This window comes from Neoarius graeffei, chromosome 9 (genome assembly GCF_027579695.1).
Source record: "Neoarius graeffei isolate fNeoGra1 chromosome 9, fNeoGra1.pri, whole genome shotgun sequence".
NCBI classification, from domain to species: domain Eukaryota; kingdom Metazoa; phylum Chordata; class Actinopteri; order Siluriformes; family Ariidae; genus Neoarius; species Neoarius graeffei.
Window position 1 is genome coordinate 39,230,764 of NC_083577.1, and position 18,268 is coordinate 39,249,031.

Here is an 18,268-nt window from a genome sequence, read left to right on the forward strand (position 1 = left end):
TATTCCAGAGTTGTGTATATCTGCGATCCTCTTTCTCAGATCTGCACTGAGCTCCTTGGACTTTCCCATTTTACTGTGTGCTGGTCAAGCCAATGAGTGCTGTAAACAAGCCCTTTTTATGAAGGCACAGAGAAGCTACCAACTGTAGTCAATCATGATCAAAACAGGAAGTTAAGAGACCTCGGCCTTGGCAAGATAAAAGACATTTTGGAAGTTTCAGCACCTCTGAATTAATAATCTAAGTGAGTGTATGTAAATTTTTGACCCAGTATGTATAATTTTGACCCTGTGTTGATTTCAGAAAATCCAATGAAAATTAAAACTTGTGCACCAAATTCTAGTGCTTTTTTTAATTAAAGATGTATGCTGTACAATCATTCTGCTACAGAAAAAGAACAGTTCAAAGAAACTACTGAAAGCCCAAATATTGCCATGACATTCATATCCAATATGACATGTCACTGTATGTAAACTTCTGGCCACAACTGTATGTTAACTAAGTATGGACTGGACTCATGTAAGCAACTTGGGATGTGGATAGAACAATGCGGATTTCCAAAAGGAGGTAGTTTAAGCGTATGACAGATACTGAATCTTGAGGGCAGGTTGAAATGAGTAGAGAAAGATGGGAAAAGGAAGAAGAAAGATAGAATACAGGTTGATTGGGGTGCATTTAAAATGTGGCATGGAAGCTGTGGTAAGAGATAAATGGGCAAATTCACATACACATCAGGGTCAGGTAGAACGGCAGGGAACTAATCAGAATTCTAGTGCTTCTACAGCTTTAGCTTTGCTTTCTTATGCATCTGGAACTATGCAGAGGAGTGCTGGCATTCATCCAAAACTCAACCCAATGCAGGATTCATTTCCTCCCCCTCCGTCTTCTTCTTGGCCTCCAGAAACTGTGTCAATATCACCTTATGCTGGTCAACAAATGCAGGACCATAATCAACCCATAGAGAAACCTGAACAAGTTGAAATCTCCACACAGGTAATGACATCTACTCCAGTGTCATCACACACAAGGTCCCACACAATAAAGAAAGGAACTGAAGGCTCTCGAGTGTGTGCTGATAAAGATGGGAAGGTTTGCACAGTCATCCATACGCCAGTGGTCGCTGTAGCTGGCCCAGAAGGCCCAACTATGGTCTTTCGTGCTTGGAGCCCAGAGGAGATTATGCAGACTGCTGCTAAAATAAAGGACCATAGACAGCATGGGGGTCCAAAGTGTGCTGAGGAGCTGCTTCATTTCTGCAAGACTTATTTCCCCACTAGTCATGAAATGTGCCGAGTCTTTGCAAAGAAACTAGGTTTGGACTTCAGCAAGATCCAGAACAAGTTGCCTGAAGAAGAGGAGCATGCAAATCACCTAGATTGGATGCAAGCCAGTTATGGGGCCTTCCAGGAGTTCGTTACTGGATTGCAGGATGCTGTCAGAATGAGGTTTCCAGTCCAAATGGATGTCACACAAATAACAACCTATAAGCAGCTGCCTCCAAGGGTTCCCCATTTGTGCTTGCATTAACCCTAACTGTGTCTCAGAATCCTCTTTTCAGGTTTGCTACACTAGAACAGATTCAGTCACCAGCTACATCACAGGAGATAGCACGCTGAAAAAAATAAGCCAGTTGTGTCAAACGTAATGGAGAGTGGTATGGTCCTGATACTAGCCCAGGTTATGTGGGAATGCCCTGCCACCCTAGTTATTTCCCCATGTTTGCTAAGTTAATACATGGGTGGGACCAAGTATTAAAAAGGGGGATGATGAGCTATATGGCTAAGTATTGGTTCACAAAGGGGTTTTTAATTTTCTTTTCTTAATTTAAAAAAAAAAGTTTTGAAGAAAAATAAGACACCACTGTGCTTATCTATGGTGCAGTAGAATGAGAGAATGGAACAGTGAAGAACAAATTGGCCAAATACTGTGAAGATATGGGCCTGAATTGAGTAAAGGTCCTCCCTATTGTGCTGTTTTATCAGAATGCATGTGAGGAAAAAAAAGAACACAACCGCAGCCCCTTTGAAATTCTGGCTGGCACCCAATACTCCAATACTGGCATGGGCTTAGGGCCTAAAACCACAAACCCTGACTGTGTTGTGTGAAGATGAAATGTGTTATTGTATGGATCTCTTTTCTGCTCTTGCTATCACTCACAATCAGGTGAAGGACACACGTCCAGACCGCTTCATGATTTGAAGCCTGGTGATTGGATTGCAGTGAAGGACCTGAGGAGGAAGAGCTGGAGACAGCCATGGTGGTTGGGACCATATTAGGTGCTGCTGATGAAGCAAACAGCTGTTAAGGGTGGGGAAAGAACTAGATTCACTCCTCACACTGCAAGCACATACGATTGCCAGGGGGAACAGAGGAGGATGAAGAGGTATCATCAGAGATGAAGGAGAAAGAGAACAGTGAATAAGTGAGGCTAGCAGGGTGTCTCAGAGTTTTGGTGAGGTAGGAAGAGTGTGAAAGGGCATACGTGCACTCGGACCACCAAAATACATCAAGAGTAGTGAAGCGTCACCCCCTAACAGCACCTATCAGTGTTTTCCTATCTGATGCTGTGATATCAATCACCAGTCACCTGGCTGTAGAGACTGCAAAGAATTTATCAATTAGTGACTCATGCTGGATATGCCACTCATTGCATTCAAACTGGGCCAATGTGCCACTAGATAATGAGACGGCTGGAGAGCTCAACAAGGATAGAACTAAGTGCTGGGTGGGTGAAAGTATGCCATTAGTCTTCTTTATAGGACAACTACTTCGCACTACAAATATGTCTAAGGGTATACATCAAGCAGCAGATGGCCTAATCTCCAACTGTTCTAGACCCCCTGAATCTGTACAACACATGGTTTTGTGTCTAGTTCTATGTGCCCAAGGAGACACATGTGTATGTTCTGATGGCTCAACACTTCTTAGGATGTCCAAATGGAAAGCATATATGCAATGCTCCTAGAATGACACAAGGTGCCGCATCAGTTCTGCTAATTCCAGCGTCAGTATAAACAAGGCAAAGTTGAGCATGACTTCCTACCCACTGATTATGTGGGTTTGCGATTCACATACATATTCAAGAATTCCAACAGACTGGAACTGGAAGGGTGTTGTTACCCATCCATGGTGTTCCCTGGCCTCATGATTGCTCAAGATAATCCGTTTCAGAAGAAAGTTCACCATATGATGAGAAGATCAACATCCACTAGATATAATGGGTACGGTATGTCCTTGCTGACCCCTGGACATCATCCAGAGCAAATGTGGGGTGGTCGCTGTTGCTGGGAGGAGGAACAGCAGCAGCATTAAACAAGATCAATGGACTGGCATGGCAGCTGCTAAGACAATTATCAGAACATCTCCATCATTGCTCATTATGCGAGAAGCAGTGACAGCCCCACAGCCCACCAACGATTCCTGGTACTCATGGATTCTCCAATGGGGAAATAGATGGGGACATTGGTTATTGACCATACTCATGCCAGTAATGTGTGTACTGTTCCTGATATGTCTGATTGTACCATGTGTTCTACGATGCTTGAGAGATATGATGATGAAAATGGTGTATGCTATCATGAAAGGTTACCAGATGGTGAAGATGTATCCAGAGGAGCTCATCAACTGGCCTCCGAGGCCATATGAGAGTTATAGTCCCCTTTTCTTGAATGTGGATGATTATGAACTATACATTTTTTTTGTTTATTGCTGGCTGAAGAAATAACATGATAGTTATGTTTGATTTATATAATGTGAATCTGCATATTTTCTGATCTGTTCATTTGCCATTTGCGTAGAGATGCCTATGGCTCACAAAAACAGCAGTGTAATTGTTTCAATTTCCCTGTTAATGTAGCGTCTGTTGAAAGCCTGTATAGGAGGGACAGGAAACAGAAAAACTGTATTATGGAAAGTATTTTGCTTTATTCTAGTTATCAAATAATTGATAAAAGGGGGAATTCAATAAAATTGTTTCTGCACTTATCTCCATCTACTGCCCTTTTATACAAAACAGTCATGAATATTTTCTATAAAATGTGCTAGTAAATAATCCCACATTTTTTAAAAAGGGAGACTACAAATAAGTGCTAAATAAAACATCTATCTATCTTATGTAAATAAAGACACAAATTTTGTTGTCTGGTTGTCAAAAGTTTGAGATATCACCTTGCATTTATGATCGGGTTCCCTGTGGTGGTACAAGTTTGTCATACATACAGACGTCATACATTCAAGATATCAAAAATCAGGTAGATGCATTTATTTTAAGTATGGGGCTCTGCTCTGTGGGTGCTTTGCATGCACAAGGAGCTCTGCTATGAGAAAGCAGCTTTACCCACTGTGCCACAAAAGAAACAGTTCTGGTAATGATGAAAATGTATCCAACATCCTGGAAACAGACATTGAGTGAGTGATTCCCTGGTGATTCCCTGTTTGGTCAAACTTAAAGGGGTCAAAAAGTACTATAACAGCTATTACATTCCAAGCATTTAGCAGATGCTCTTATCCAGGGTGATGTACAACATACCCAGAGCAGCCTGGGGAGCAGTTGGTGGTTAGGTGCCTTGCTCAAGGGCACTTCAGCTATTCTTGCTGGTCCAGGGAATCAAATCGCTGACCTTTTGATCCCAAAGCTGCTTCTCAAACCTTTTGGCCATGGCTTCACACCATCCATCCATCCATCCATTATCTGTAGCCGCTTATCCTGCACAGGGTCACAGGCAAGCTGGAGCCCATCCCAGCTGACTATGGGTGAGAGGCGGGGTACACCCTGGACAAGTCGCCAGGTCATCACAGGGCTGACACATAGAGACAAACAACCATTCACACTCACATTCACACCTACGGTCAATTTAGAGTCTCCAATTAGCATAATCTGCATGTCTTTGGACTATGGGTGAAAACAGAGCATCCAGAGGAAACCCATGCAGAAAGGCCCTTGTGGACCTTCTTGCTGTGAGGCAACAGTGCTAACCACCACACCACTGTGCTGTCCGGCTTCACACCAACAATGAAAATTCATTTTAAAAGATTCCTTTTAAATTTCAAAATATAGTTGAGGGTCAGAAGCTACGCCATTATTATTTGCGATTTGTTCACCTTAGTGACTTACTCAAAAAAAAACAATCATTTGCTCATTTATATTGCTCATTATATATTTTTTATCTTCAAATATCCCTTACAAAGATTACTTTTATTGGATGCTCATTGTTTTAATTAACAGTTTGAGAGAAATTACCCTTGTGGTGATTTTGTTTTGGTGAACAACAATGAAAAGAAATTTGATATACTGTACAAGCGCGCGCGCACACACACACACACACACACACACACACACACACACACCTTTTGCATTCAGATGCATCAATATTTAATCATAGTTAACACATTGTACATTCTCTCTCAGCGTTCATCTTTAGAATTGGTCTTACTAAGCAGTTAGAACATTGTGGTTCAGAATGTGAAAGATAGGCATGGGATGTCAACTCTTTGCTGAAAATCATCCAGTTATCAGTTGGGAAAAGGAAAGTAATAAAGAAAAAAAGCAGTTTTGACTCACCAATTAATTCTGCTATAGCACTGAATGGCCACGTGTGGCTAGTGGAGTTTGTGTGCAGATACCGTGGACTAATCTTTAGGAGGAAAACATATTATAATCAAGTATCTTGACAAATAAATCTGCTATAAAGATGAATACATGTTGCAATATTTGCCAAGCATCCAGATTTACAATACCATGAAAGATTAATTAAGAAGAAGCCACCTTTATTTGTCACACAAAGTGTCTTGCAAATCATCCCCCTTTGTGTTTGTCCTTAAAGCAGATACGCAGAGCCATGGCTTCACTTTCGTTTATAAATGCCTTGAGACCTCAAGAATGGCACAAGAATAGTTTTAAGCGTGAACAATAAATCTAATATAGTAATTTTTACGATTAAAGTGATTCATATTAGTAGCGGTCTGAGTGAATGACCTTGACGTCCGCAATGTCACAGCAGGAAGTCTATCGGTCTCATCATTTCCGCTATACTAAAACACAGAACTAACTGCAACTCCAATCCTCAATTTTAAGGTAATTTATCGCCATGCCACATAGATGTGTTGTTGGTCGGTGCAGCAACATGACAGAAGGTGGATTTATGTTGCATTCATGGCCCAAGAATGTTCAAACTGCAAAGATTTGGACGCATTTGGCGAGAAATTCACAGGCACATTAAGCGTCTACGAAGTGGTCTCTCCTCTGCTCTGCACATTTTACTGAAGACTCATATCAGACCTCTGATCTGTTGAGTAGCGTTGGCTATAAACCCGTATTGAAAGAGGGTGCAGTACCGACAATTAAATAAAACTACAAGAAAAGGAAATTATTTATTTATTTATTTATTTATTTATTTATTTATTAAAAGGGAATTCAGTTCAATTGCACCAGTTCTCCTAAAGAATGAGCTGAGGGTTGTTGGTAAAACTTGGGACAGAACGGGACATGACATATCGCTCGGGCAGTGACCTCCCTGCGGTTGTTGCTAAAACCAATGACGTCCCGTTCCGTCCCGGGTTTTAGTAATTGCCTGAGCCAAGCAGTAATGGCGGAGTACCCAGTATGGAGAACATGGAGAATGAGTGGAGCAGCCATCTGATTTCTCCGCTGGATATTGCTGCCATCTCGCCCTTACATGGAAGAAGCGAATGAACGGAGAACTGAATGAACAACTGAAAGTCAGATTGTTTCAAAACAATCGGCCACAAGATTGGCCTTCAAGAAGCAAGAACACAGACAGGTAAGCTCAGACTCTCATTTGGATACAAAACACATTGTTTACCTGCATTTAGATTAATACATGTAACTTGGGGGGCGGCATGGTGGTGTAGTGGTTAGCGCTGTCACCTCACAGCAAGAAGGTCCTGGGTTCGAGCCCCGTGGCCGGCGAGGGCCTTTCTGTGCTGAGTTTGCATGTTCTCCCCGTGTCCGTGTGGGTTTCCTCCGGGTGCTCTGGTTTCCCCCACAGTCCAAAGACATGCAGGTTAGGTTAACTGGTGACTCTAAATTGACCGTAGGTGTGAATGTGAGTGTGAATGGTTGTCTGTGTCTATGTGTCAGCCCTGTGATGACCTGGCGACTTGTCCAGGGTGTACCCTGCCTTTCGCCTGTAGTCAGCTGGGATAGGCTCCAGCTTGCCTGCGACCCTGTAGAAGGATAAAGCGGCTAGAGATAATGAGATGAGACATGTAACTTGGATTGTGTGTTTAAGTTACCAGTATAAGATTATTTAATTTGCTTCAGGATGTGATGTTCTCAGTTCATCTGATTTTTTTTTTTTTTTGCAATCCAGTTTCCATCAAATTGTGCGCTCTGATTGGCTCACAAATGGTCCAGAATCCTACGGTCCGGACCTTTGGCGACTTGCTCGTTCACAACAAACATAGTAGCAATTTTGTGTCAACATTTTTGTCACCTGGATCAGGGAAGTGATCTAGATCAAGTCTTCTTTTCGGAAAATTCCAAGCTGACGTAGCTTGTCAAACAGGTTTTTGACGAGCTTGTAGCAGATTTGTTACCTCCGCCAAGGAGGTTATGTTTTCGGTAGCGTTGGTTTGTTTGTTTGTTGGTTGGTTTGTCTGTTAGCAACATTACGGAAAAAGTTATGAACGGATTGCTCTGAAATTTTTTCCAGAGGTGTGACTGGGCACAAGTAACAAGCCATTAAATTTTGGCGGTGATCCAGATCACCTTCTGGATCCTGGATTTTTTAAAAGGATTCTTGGCGGAGGTCTGCACTCTCCGAGTGCTTTTCTAGTTCTAAATATGGTTTCCCTTTGGGGCGCTCTCAGTATTTTCAAGACCTCCGTCACAGTATTTCACAATATGGACCTCCCAGCTGGTAAATAATATATATTTAATTAGCCTTTTATGTTTTATCAGTGAAAATGCATGCATGTATATGTATGTTGCATAAGTTATAACACCTATCCTGTTTTAATGAGAGTCAACCCACAATCAGTGAAGTCAAATCAGTCTTAGTTGAGCATGTCGGTAACGGTATTTCTTACTTTCACCATAAATTTTTATTTATACGACTTTGGTCTATAGCTGTCAAAGGCCTCAGCCTTAGAACCAGTTACCACTGTTATGTCACGCACTCAGGGCTGACTGGCTCAGCGGGGCAGCTCAAATGCCAACTTTGCAGTCGATTTTAACTCTCAAAAATATATATTTTTTTATTCCCATTTATGCAGCATACAAGAGTCAAGGGTGGAGATACTATCCACTCAAATTTATTTAAAAATAAAGGTTCTGCGTATCTACTTTAAATGGAAAGGCACACTCATGTTTTTGCATACATACTACTTCTAGACTTTAAAAGCTCACCACACAGCTACTGCTGGTTGTTCCTACCTGAACAACAATCACACTGCCTGAGTATAGTAATGAAGAAATAAAAATGAAAGTTATCTAACCAAACAAGGTAGAAAATTTCTGAGAAATGAAACCCAACAGGTATGCTTCAGTTGTAAAATTCAAAACAATTTTACTTCATAAAATTCATTTATTTATGATTAATTAGCTCAATTATTTATCTTGATAACAGAGTGCTGAAGTCCTCACATCTCATGCAAATACTGTGATTTTGTATATAAGCCTTTTCAAAAAAACAAACAAAAAAATGACAATGCCTGAGTACAGTAATGATGAAATTAAACTGAAAGCTTCCTTCCAAAAAAGAAGCAATGATTTTCAGAGAAATGAAACTGTCATTCAAGAGCTCTGCTTCAGCTTTTGTCCAATAGGACATTCCAAGCAATTTTATTTCATTGATTTATCATTAATTAACTCAATTATTTATCCTAATTAGGAGCAGTGATGCCACAGTGCTGAAGTTCTCACCACTTAAATTAAAATGTAGGAAGGAAAGCTTTAAACTTGCAGGAAAGAGGATTAAAAATGCAGCCTTTTTATGTTAGTCATTAAAAGAACACAATTGTGACTATAATTTCATATAAATTATTTCCAACATTTATTACTACAGTGTCCATGATCACATACCTGTACAAGTTTAATTAACAAGTTCTTAGTAGGGCACAAAATAACTTATTTCAAAAGGGCACAGGCAATACAATTTTCTTTCATATATGATCAAGGATTGTACATATATTCAATCCAGGTGTAATTTTACACACAAACTTATTACAAAATTGAGTTAACTGACACTAGTGGTCGTGGCATCTCTGTTTGGAAGAAGAAGGAGGAAAAAAAAAGCCAGGCAATGAATTCTACCCTCTGCAATCTGTTAAATTCAGACTCTATACTGGCAAAACTAGGTGCATATTAAATTATACATGTTGCAGATGGTGAAAAGTGAGAAAACAGAAGATGCAGTGAGGATCAGTGTACACACCTCCAGGTCAAATGCAAGGAAGCAGTTACATCCATGAAACTTATACTGGTTACATTGACATTTGTTATTGTAAAAGCACAACAAACATGTACAAAACATAATGAGTATTGGAAACTGCTTTACAACCAACATTAGGAGGTGATTTGGAAAATTTGCAGAGGCTCCAACTCTCCCGCTGTGGGCGGGAGATCTCCCGCTTTAGGGAACATTTAGAAAATCCTCCCGACCTCCCGCTGACAACATAAAAATCTCCCGCCCGCCCTGACTACTCATGATTAGTTAAAAAAATATATATAACTTGATCATGGCCGTAGCCAGCTCTGAGGCCCCCGCGGTCCAGACCTAGGTCATTTTTAAGAGCTGAAAATACATTTGTACGCTAAATATTCAACTGGATAAAAAAATAAAGAATAACATTAAAACATCTCCATAAAAAGTGCATTGTTAAACGTTGATTCTGTCTTCTGTGTCTGTTTCGTGCGCATGGCTCTGAGACCAAGAACACAAAACCAAATGACTCGGGGGAGGAATGCAGTGCAGGAGACACATTTTTTTCATGGTAACCATCAACGCACTTTCATGAAGCTGTTAAATTTACATTTTCGAAGCAGTGCAGTTTTGTCCTCATTGCTTGGGCCAGATCAAACCATTAAAACAAGCTTAAATTATTCTTACTCTTGCCACATACAGTGGTGCTTGAAAGTTTGTGAACCCTTTAGAATTTTCTATATTTATGCATAAATATGACCTAAAACATCATCAGATTTTCACACAAGTCCTAAAAGTACATAAAGAGAACCCAGTTAAAAAAATTAGACAAAAATATTATACTCTGTCATTTATTTATTGAGGAAAATGATCCAATATTACATATCTTACATTTTTATATTACAATATTATACATTTACATTATACATATTATAAATAATACATTTTATATCCAATATTACAATATTACATTTTATTTAAAGAACAGGGATCTATGAAATTCTGATCTTCACAACACATGTTTTTGGAAGTGTATCATGGCATGAACAAAGGAGATTTCTGAGGACCTCAGAAAAAGCGTTGTTGATGCTCATCGGGCTGGAAAAGGTTACAAAACCATCTATAAAGAGTTTGGACTCCACCAATCCACAGTCAGACAGATTGTGTACAAATGGAGGAAATTCAAGATCACTGTTACCCTCCCCAGGAGTGGTCAACCAACAAAGATCACTCCAAGATAGAGCTGTGCAATATATCGTATTTTTATCGCGATATCGATATTGGTGTCAAACGATATCAAAATTCATAATATCGATATGAAACGATTTTTTGTCATTTGTCGAAAGGGACGTGCACAATATTTCTACAATGGCAATAAAACAACAATAACATTGACGTGACAGTAAGGTAAAACGAACCCTTCTGTCCCCTAAGGCGCACCGTAGCCTTGCATACGTCATCCATTCTACTCCCGCGATATCTCCGCAACAGTAAAAAATCAGTTCTTCTGTTTTCATACGTGTCGGGTGATTTGATATATTGATTTGTTAATATGTTGTTTGATTTGCTTGCTAATAGTTATAATAATACAATTAACATATATTTACGTCATATTTTTGGATGTGGGACTGGGTAATGTAAAAATGGCATCTACGGAAGAAAACAAGCACAACAATATTAGCACATATCCAGCTTGCTAGCTGTGTTAGATGTGTTAAACCGTGTGGATTTAAGTGGAATAATTGCGAGTCGCCCTGTGGTCAAGGCAGCGTTTTAAGGTAAGGCAATTTGGTTATTAATGTTGCCCGCCGCGGCATGTTGGGTTCATTTGATTTTGACTTGTGCATCTGCAGCTAGCATCATGCTTTGAAGTAGGTTCTGCTAAGGACGGGTTTATTGCGCGATGTAGACGGACTCAGATGTAATTACATTGTTTTTAAAATTCCGTGCGCTTAAAACGGTGTCCCCCTGCTAATCATGTAGCCCTAATCATGTGTTGCTTTTACTTTTCGAGTGAAATATCTCTGCAAATGGTATTTCAATGCTGACATGCCAAAAAGATAGCGGAGTCCACATTTGGAAGATGAAGGAAGAGAAGCCTGATGCTTGAAAATAGATCGCTTAATCCACAACGCATATCTGTATTTGAGACATAACCTGCAACTAGTGGGGATGTTTTGGAATGACTGTGCATAGGGTGTTTTTGGCCACAGAACACTAACCCACAGTAGTAGGAGGACTACTGGGTTCGTGGATTTTGTCTGTTGACTGAGCGACGCATGGTGTTTGCCTTGTGCCATTTCACGTAGCATCTAGCCGCAGTGCCACCTACACTTTCAGGGAATGTTTACATGCCGCTGAGCTATTTTCATGCATGTTAATTCTTAAGGACTTGTCTCTATATTGTGCGTGTTCACACACGGACTGGCCATCGGGAGTAGCGGGAGTTTTCCCGGTGGTTCAGTGTGGGCCGGCGGAGAAAAAAACAAAACAGTTGCGCGCTGGCCTTTAATATGATAAGCAATGTTAACAGTTTCTTTAAGAAACTGTTAACATTGTTTATTACAGTTGCGCGCTGGCCTTTAATATGATAAGCAATGTTAACAGTTTCTTAAAGAAACTGTTAACATTGCTTATCATATTAAAGGCCAGCGCGCAACTTTTTTTTTTTTTTTTCTCCGCCGGCCCACAAACTCCCGCTACTCCCAATGGCCAGTCCGTGTGTGTGCGTGTTTAATGTTGGTGTCTTAACAACACACAAGCTTACGTTGTAGTGTGTGTGTGTGAGAGAGAGAGAGAGATTTTATCCTTGGCTGGCTACGAGCCGGTGTGGACGTTACGCAGTAATCACTGGTAATACCAGCGCTGGCTCCAAACTCTGTGATCGGAAATGTTGAGTGAGGAGAACCTTGTGCAGGTTATAGGACCTATGCAAAGTACGCGCTTGCACAGTAAATAGTTTAAGTAAAAGGCGTTTCAGGGTACAACGGGAAGGGTTGACAGGTAGCCTATGAGGCCTGTACTATAAAAATGTGGCCCGGTGCCTCAGGTGTTGATGATCAGGGCTTTAAAAAAAAGGTGTATAAATATCGTTTTAAAAATCGCGATATCGATATTTACTGAAAAAATCGTGATATTGATTTTTTCCAATATCGATCAGCCCTACTCCAAGAGCAAGGTGTGTAATAGTCAGTGAGGTCACAAAGGACCCCAGGGTAACTTCTAAGCAACTGAAGGCCTCTCTCACATTGGCTAATGTTAATATTTATGAGCCCACCATCAGGAGAACACCGAACAACAATGATGTGCATGGCAGGGTTGCAAGGAGAAAGCCACTGCTCTCCAAAAAGAACATTGCTGCTCATCTGCAGTTTGCTAAAGATCACGTGGACAAGCCAGAAGGCTATTGCAAAAAAGTTTTGTGAACGGATTAGACCAAAATCAAACTTTTTGGTTTAAATGAGAAGCATTATGTTTGGAGAAAGGAAAACACTGCATTCCAGCATAAGAACCTTATCCCATCTGTGAAACATGATGGTGGTAGTATCATGGTTTGGGCCTGTTTTGCTAAATCTGGGCCAGGACGGCTTGCCATCATTGATGGAACAATGAATTCTGAATTATACCAGCGAATTCTAAAGGAAAATGTCAGGACATCTGTCCATGAACTGAATCTCAAGAGAAGATGGGTCATGCAGCAAGACAACGACCCTAAGCACACAAGTCATTCTACCAAAGAATGGTTAAAGAAGAATAAAGTTAATGTTTTGGAATGGCCAAGTCAAAGTCCTGACCTTAATCCAATCAAAAAGTTGAAGAAGGACCTGAAGCGAGCAGCTCATGTGAGGAAACCCACCAACATCCCAGAGTTGACGCTGTTCTGTACGGAGGAATGGGCTAAAATTCCTCCAAGCCAGTTTGCAGGACTGAGCAACAGTTACCGGAAACGTTTAGTTGCAGTTATTGCTTCACAAGGGGGTCACACCAGATACTGAAAGCAAAGGTTCACATACTTTTGCCACTCACAGATATGTAATATTGGATCATTTTCCTCAATAAATAAATGACCAAGTATAATATTTTTGTCTCATTTGTTTAACTGGGTTCTCTTTATCTACTTTTAGGACTTGTGTGAAAATCTGATAATGTTTTAGGTCATATTTATGCAGAAATACAGAAAATTCTAAAGGGTTCACAAACTTTCAAGCACCACTGTACATGATTTTTTTCCCCAAAACTGATGATATTCAGTGGCGGCACAGTGGTGTAGTGGTTAGCGCTGTCGCCTCACAGCAAGAAGGTCCGGGTTCGAGCCCCGTGGCCGGCGAGGGCCTTTCTGTGCATAGTTTGCATGTTCTCTCCGTGTCCGCGTGGGTTTCCCCCACAGTCCAAAGACATGCAGGTTAGGTTAACTGGTGACTCTAAATTGACCGTAGGTGTGAATGTGAGTGTGAATGGTTGTCTGTGTCTATGTGTCAGCCCTGTGATGACCTGGTGACTTGTCCAGGGTGTACCCTGCCTTTCGCCCATAGTCAGCTGGGATAGGCTCCAGCTTGCCTGCGACCCTGTAGAACAGGATAAAGTGGCTAGAGATAATGAGATGAGATGGGAATTCGGTCCCCGCCGTGGGGTCACACTGAGCCACCCAATGTCTTAGCAGTTACCGATAAAGCCTACAGATGGCGCTATTAATGATACGCTCGAGAGAACGAGAAAACCCGCGACACTCAACCATTTTATATCTCATCTCATCTCATTATCTGTAGCCGCTTTATCCTGTCCTACAGGGTCGCAGGCAAGCTGGAGCCCATCCCAGCTGACTACGGGCGAAAGGCGGGGTACACCCTGGACAAGTCGCCAGGTCATCACAGGGCTGACACATAGACACAGACAACCATTCACACTCACATTCACACCTACGCTCAATTTAGAGTCACCAGTTAACCTAACCTGCATGTCTTTGGACTGTGGGGGAAACCGGAGCACCCGGAGGAAACCCACGTGGACACCATGCAAACTCCGCACAGAAAGGCCCTTGCCGGCCACGGGGCTCAAACCCGGACCTTCTTGCTGTGAGGCAACAGCGCTAACCACTACACCACCGTGCCGCCCACCATTTTATATATGTAGTGAAAATTCATTATGTCTGATTATTATAGCTATTCTTTAAGTTCGTTTCTTAAGACACGTATTTTTTAGTATGTTATCTCGTTTGTTGACAGTTTCGGCGAACACTTCCGCCTTCTTCAAAACAGTCACCAGATGTCGAGTGGTGACGTGCCTTATCAGCTGATGTACTCTATGGAGGCGTGAACGTCCCGCCCAATTTGACAGGTAGTCCACGCCTCCTGCTGTCAGGTTGCTGCCCCAGGATGGCGCTCCAGGTGTGTGACAGCGCGTATGCTCCCTCATCCCGGTTCATCGTCCTCTGCGCCCGCTTGTGTATCTCCACTGCCTCCAAAATCCAACGCTGGTATCTATTCTCTTCAGCGCGACATGGTATGTCGGTATGTGGAGGCAGTGGAGATACGCAAGCGGGCGCAGAGGACGATGAACCGGGATGAGGGAGCATACGCGCTGTCACACACCTGGAGCGCCGTCCTGGGGCAGCGACCTGACAGCAGGAGGCGTGGACTACCTGTCAAATTGGGCGGGATGTTCACGCCTCCATAGAGTACATCAGCTGATAAGGCACGTCACCACTCGACATCTGGTGACTGTTTTGAAGAAGGCGGAAGTGTTCTCCGAAACTGTCAACAAACGAGGTAACATACTAAAAAATACGTGTCTTAAGAAACGAACTTAAAGAATACTCAACCATTTTGTTTGTTTTTTTGCATCTGCATTTCTCGCCTGCTCGTCTTTAACTTTATGTTCTCTTGAATGAGATAATGAAACAAAGTTCCATTGGTGGAAATGGCGAAAGCCAAACTACGAAGTAAAAATATCAGAAAATCACTAAGATAAAGTTCGGATCACCCTTCGCGATGGTTGCCAGGGACGAATGGAGGACTATTTTGGATGGCAGCAAGATGACCCTATATTTGACAGGGTCAGATCACCAGACCAGACGTTAGATTCTAACCAACTCGTCTGACTTTTTTTGTCTGACTTTTACTAACTTAGACTTAGAAATACACTGTGTGCACAATTATTAGGCAAGTGAGTACTCTGACCCTACCATTATTTCTATGCATGTTTTCCAACCGCAAGCTAGATACACTTGAATGCTAATTGGATTTAAGCATTCTCAGGTTGTATTTATTTGTGTAATGAGGGAGGGTGTGACCTAAAGTCATTAATACCCTATATTAAGGTGTGCATAATTATTAGGCAGCTTCTTTATCTCAGGCAAAATGGGCCAAAAAAGAGATTTAACAGACACTGAAAAGACAAAAATTGTAAAATGCCTATCAGAGGGATGCAGCACTCTTGAAATAGCTAAGCTATAGAAATGTGAGCACAGAACAATCAAACGTTTTGTTGCAAATAGTCAACAGGGTCACAAAAAATGTGTGGAGAAGAAAAGACACAAATTAACCGCAAAAGACTTGAGAAGGATTAAACATGAAGCTACCAGGAACCCATTATCCTCCAGTGCCACAATATTCTAGAACTGCAACCGACCTGGAGTGTCCAGAAGGACAAGGTGTTCGGTGCTCAGAGACATGGCCAAGGTAAGGAAGGCTGAAACACGACCAGCACTAAACAAGACTCACAAGTTGAAATGTCAAGATTGGGCCAAGAAATATCTGAAGACAGATTTTCCAAAGGTTTTATGGACGGATGAAATGAGAGTGACTCTGGATAGACCAGATGGATGGGCCCATAGCTGGATAACTAATGGACACAGGGCACTTTGACTCAGACACCAGCAAGGTGGTGGAGGGGTAATGGCATGGGCTGCTATTATTAAGGATGAGCTAGTTTGACCATTTCAGGTTGAAGATGGACTTAACATCAACTTCCAAACCTACTGCCAGTTTCTAAAAGATACATTCTTCAAGCAGTGGTATGGGAAGAAGTCTGCATCATTCAAGAAGGCCATGATTGTTATGCAGAACAATGCACCATCACATGCACCCAAGTACTCCACTGCTTGGCGAGCCCACAAAGGCCTTAAAGATGACAAAGTAATGACATGGCCCTCTTCCTCACCTGACTTAAACCCTATTGAGTACTTGTGGCCCCTTCTTAAGCATGAGATTTACAGCGAGGGAAGACAATACACCACTCTGAATAGCATTTGGGAGGCCATGGCTGCTCCTGCACAAAAAGTTGATCGTCAACAAATCAAAAAACTAACAGACTGGATGGAAGGCTCATGGCAGTTATTGAAAAGAAGGGTGGCTATATTGGTCACTGAATATTTTTGAAATGCTAGAAGTGTTTATTTGTTAATTCTGAGTTGTTTATTTGTTACACTGAAAATTAATATAAACAAGTGAGATGGGAAACTTTAAGCTTTTCATTTAGTTGCATAATAATTCTGCACACTAAATGTTGCCTAATAATTCTGCACACTTATATATTCCCCTGAGAAGGCCTAAACTCCCCTTTCCTTTGTTAATCATTCTGGTTTTAGGTTTATTAACAATTTGGATTGACTGAGAGCACTGTATTTGTTCAACGATAAAATTAATCATCAGGAATACAACTTGCCTAATAATTGTGCACACAGTGTAGAATATTATTAGAAGAACATTATCATCAGAGGGTCTATCATTGGCAATTTATAATAGTCATTACTGACATTAACATTGACTTTAGGCATATTAAAGTTTGGTCTATAGTCACTGGATTTATCTAGATCTGTTACTATTAATAAGATTTAATTTACACGAAATGTGGTGAATCATTCATATATTTGTGTATATAATATTTTGCGCAAAGTTTAAGTTAATAGCAAACTCTCAATTTTTATTGACTTTGTCAATAAAACAATTTTATTTCAATTACTTATCATTAATTAACCTAATTATGTATCCTGGGTAGCTACAGTACACACAAACACAGGTGGTTAGAGTTAAGTCTAATCATAGTTATGTAATGTGTATATACCGTAGTTAAGTACTTACTGAGCTTAAAGGTATTCCTCTATTTGTTCGTGAGTCCATTTTTATTAAAACTGCTCTCTTTAGATTCAAAATTAGCTTCGTCTGAAGGAGCAGGAAATTCTTCTACAGGTTTGATGACGCAGTGACTTTTATACTGACTCCTCCTACACAAACTCCTCCCTTTGGGGATCGCCACAGAACAAGCATGCTAAAAGGGTATTCAGTGATTGGTTAGTTTTCATATTTTTGAATGCGTACAGATTTAGGCTCCAGTCTATGAAGTTTTCTGCACAGTAGATGGCAGCCTTCAGTCATATCTACACTTTCTGTGTTTCATTTCTGAAAATAGTTCCTAACTATTACTGTATAGAGACACTGCACACTTCACGTCCAGCCCTAATCCACTGCATCTGATGAAATTATTCTTTAAAACTTTAAACATCTGGATTGGGTAAATTCATTCAATCTTAAAATAACAGTTTTCAGGGAACAGAACCAGACAACACCACTCTCTTCCAAGGATGATGAAATCTAAAGTTGAAAAGAAACAAACCACATTCATGTGCCTCACTACATGAATTCGACCAGAGTGAAAAGAAGAGCAGAAGGAAAACTTGTTCTATGAGGTACTTTGATTGTTTATGCCTTTTGGGCCTCTTCAAGCATGTACATGCAGTAGTGAGCAAACATATACCAATTTACTTTCAAAATCTTACCAAGTATCCATCATCATGTCCAAAGTTTAAGTACATTTTCTTAGTAGGGCACAAAATAAATTATTTGCAAAAGGTACAGAGAAGGGTGGCACGGTGGTGTAGTGGTTAGCGCTG

The 18,268-nt window shown here is 41.0% G+C and overlaps 1 protein-coding gene across 2 annotated transcripts in view; it reads right to left on the minus strand.

Annotated features, from left to right (window-relative positions):
- Positions 1-17,567, minus strand: part of LOC132891657 (MORC family CW-type zinc finger protein 3-like) — a 92,885-nt gene extending 75,318 nt beyond the window's left edge. For both annotated transcript variants that reach the window (XM_060929449.1, XM_060929448.1), the window contains exons 1-2: positions 17,460-17,567; positions 5,559-5,631 (exon numbers count right to left, since the gene is read on the minus strand). In XM_060929449.1, the coding sequence (XP_060785432.1) occupies positions 5,559-5,631; positions 17,460-17,498 (112 nt within the window). In that variant the 5' untranslated portion in view covers positions 17,499-17,567. The remainder of the gene's footprint in view (positions 1-5,558; positions 5,632-17,459) is intronic.
- Positions 17,568-18,268: the final 701 nt, after the last annotated feature.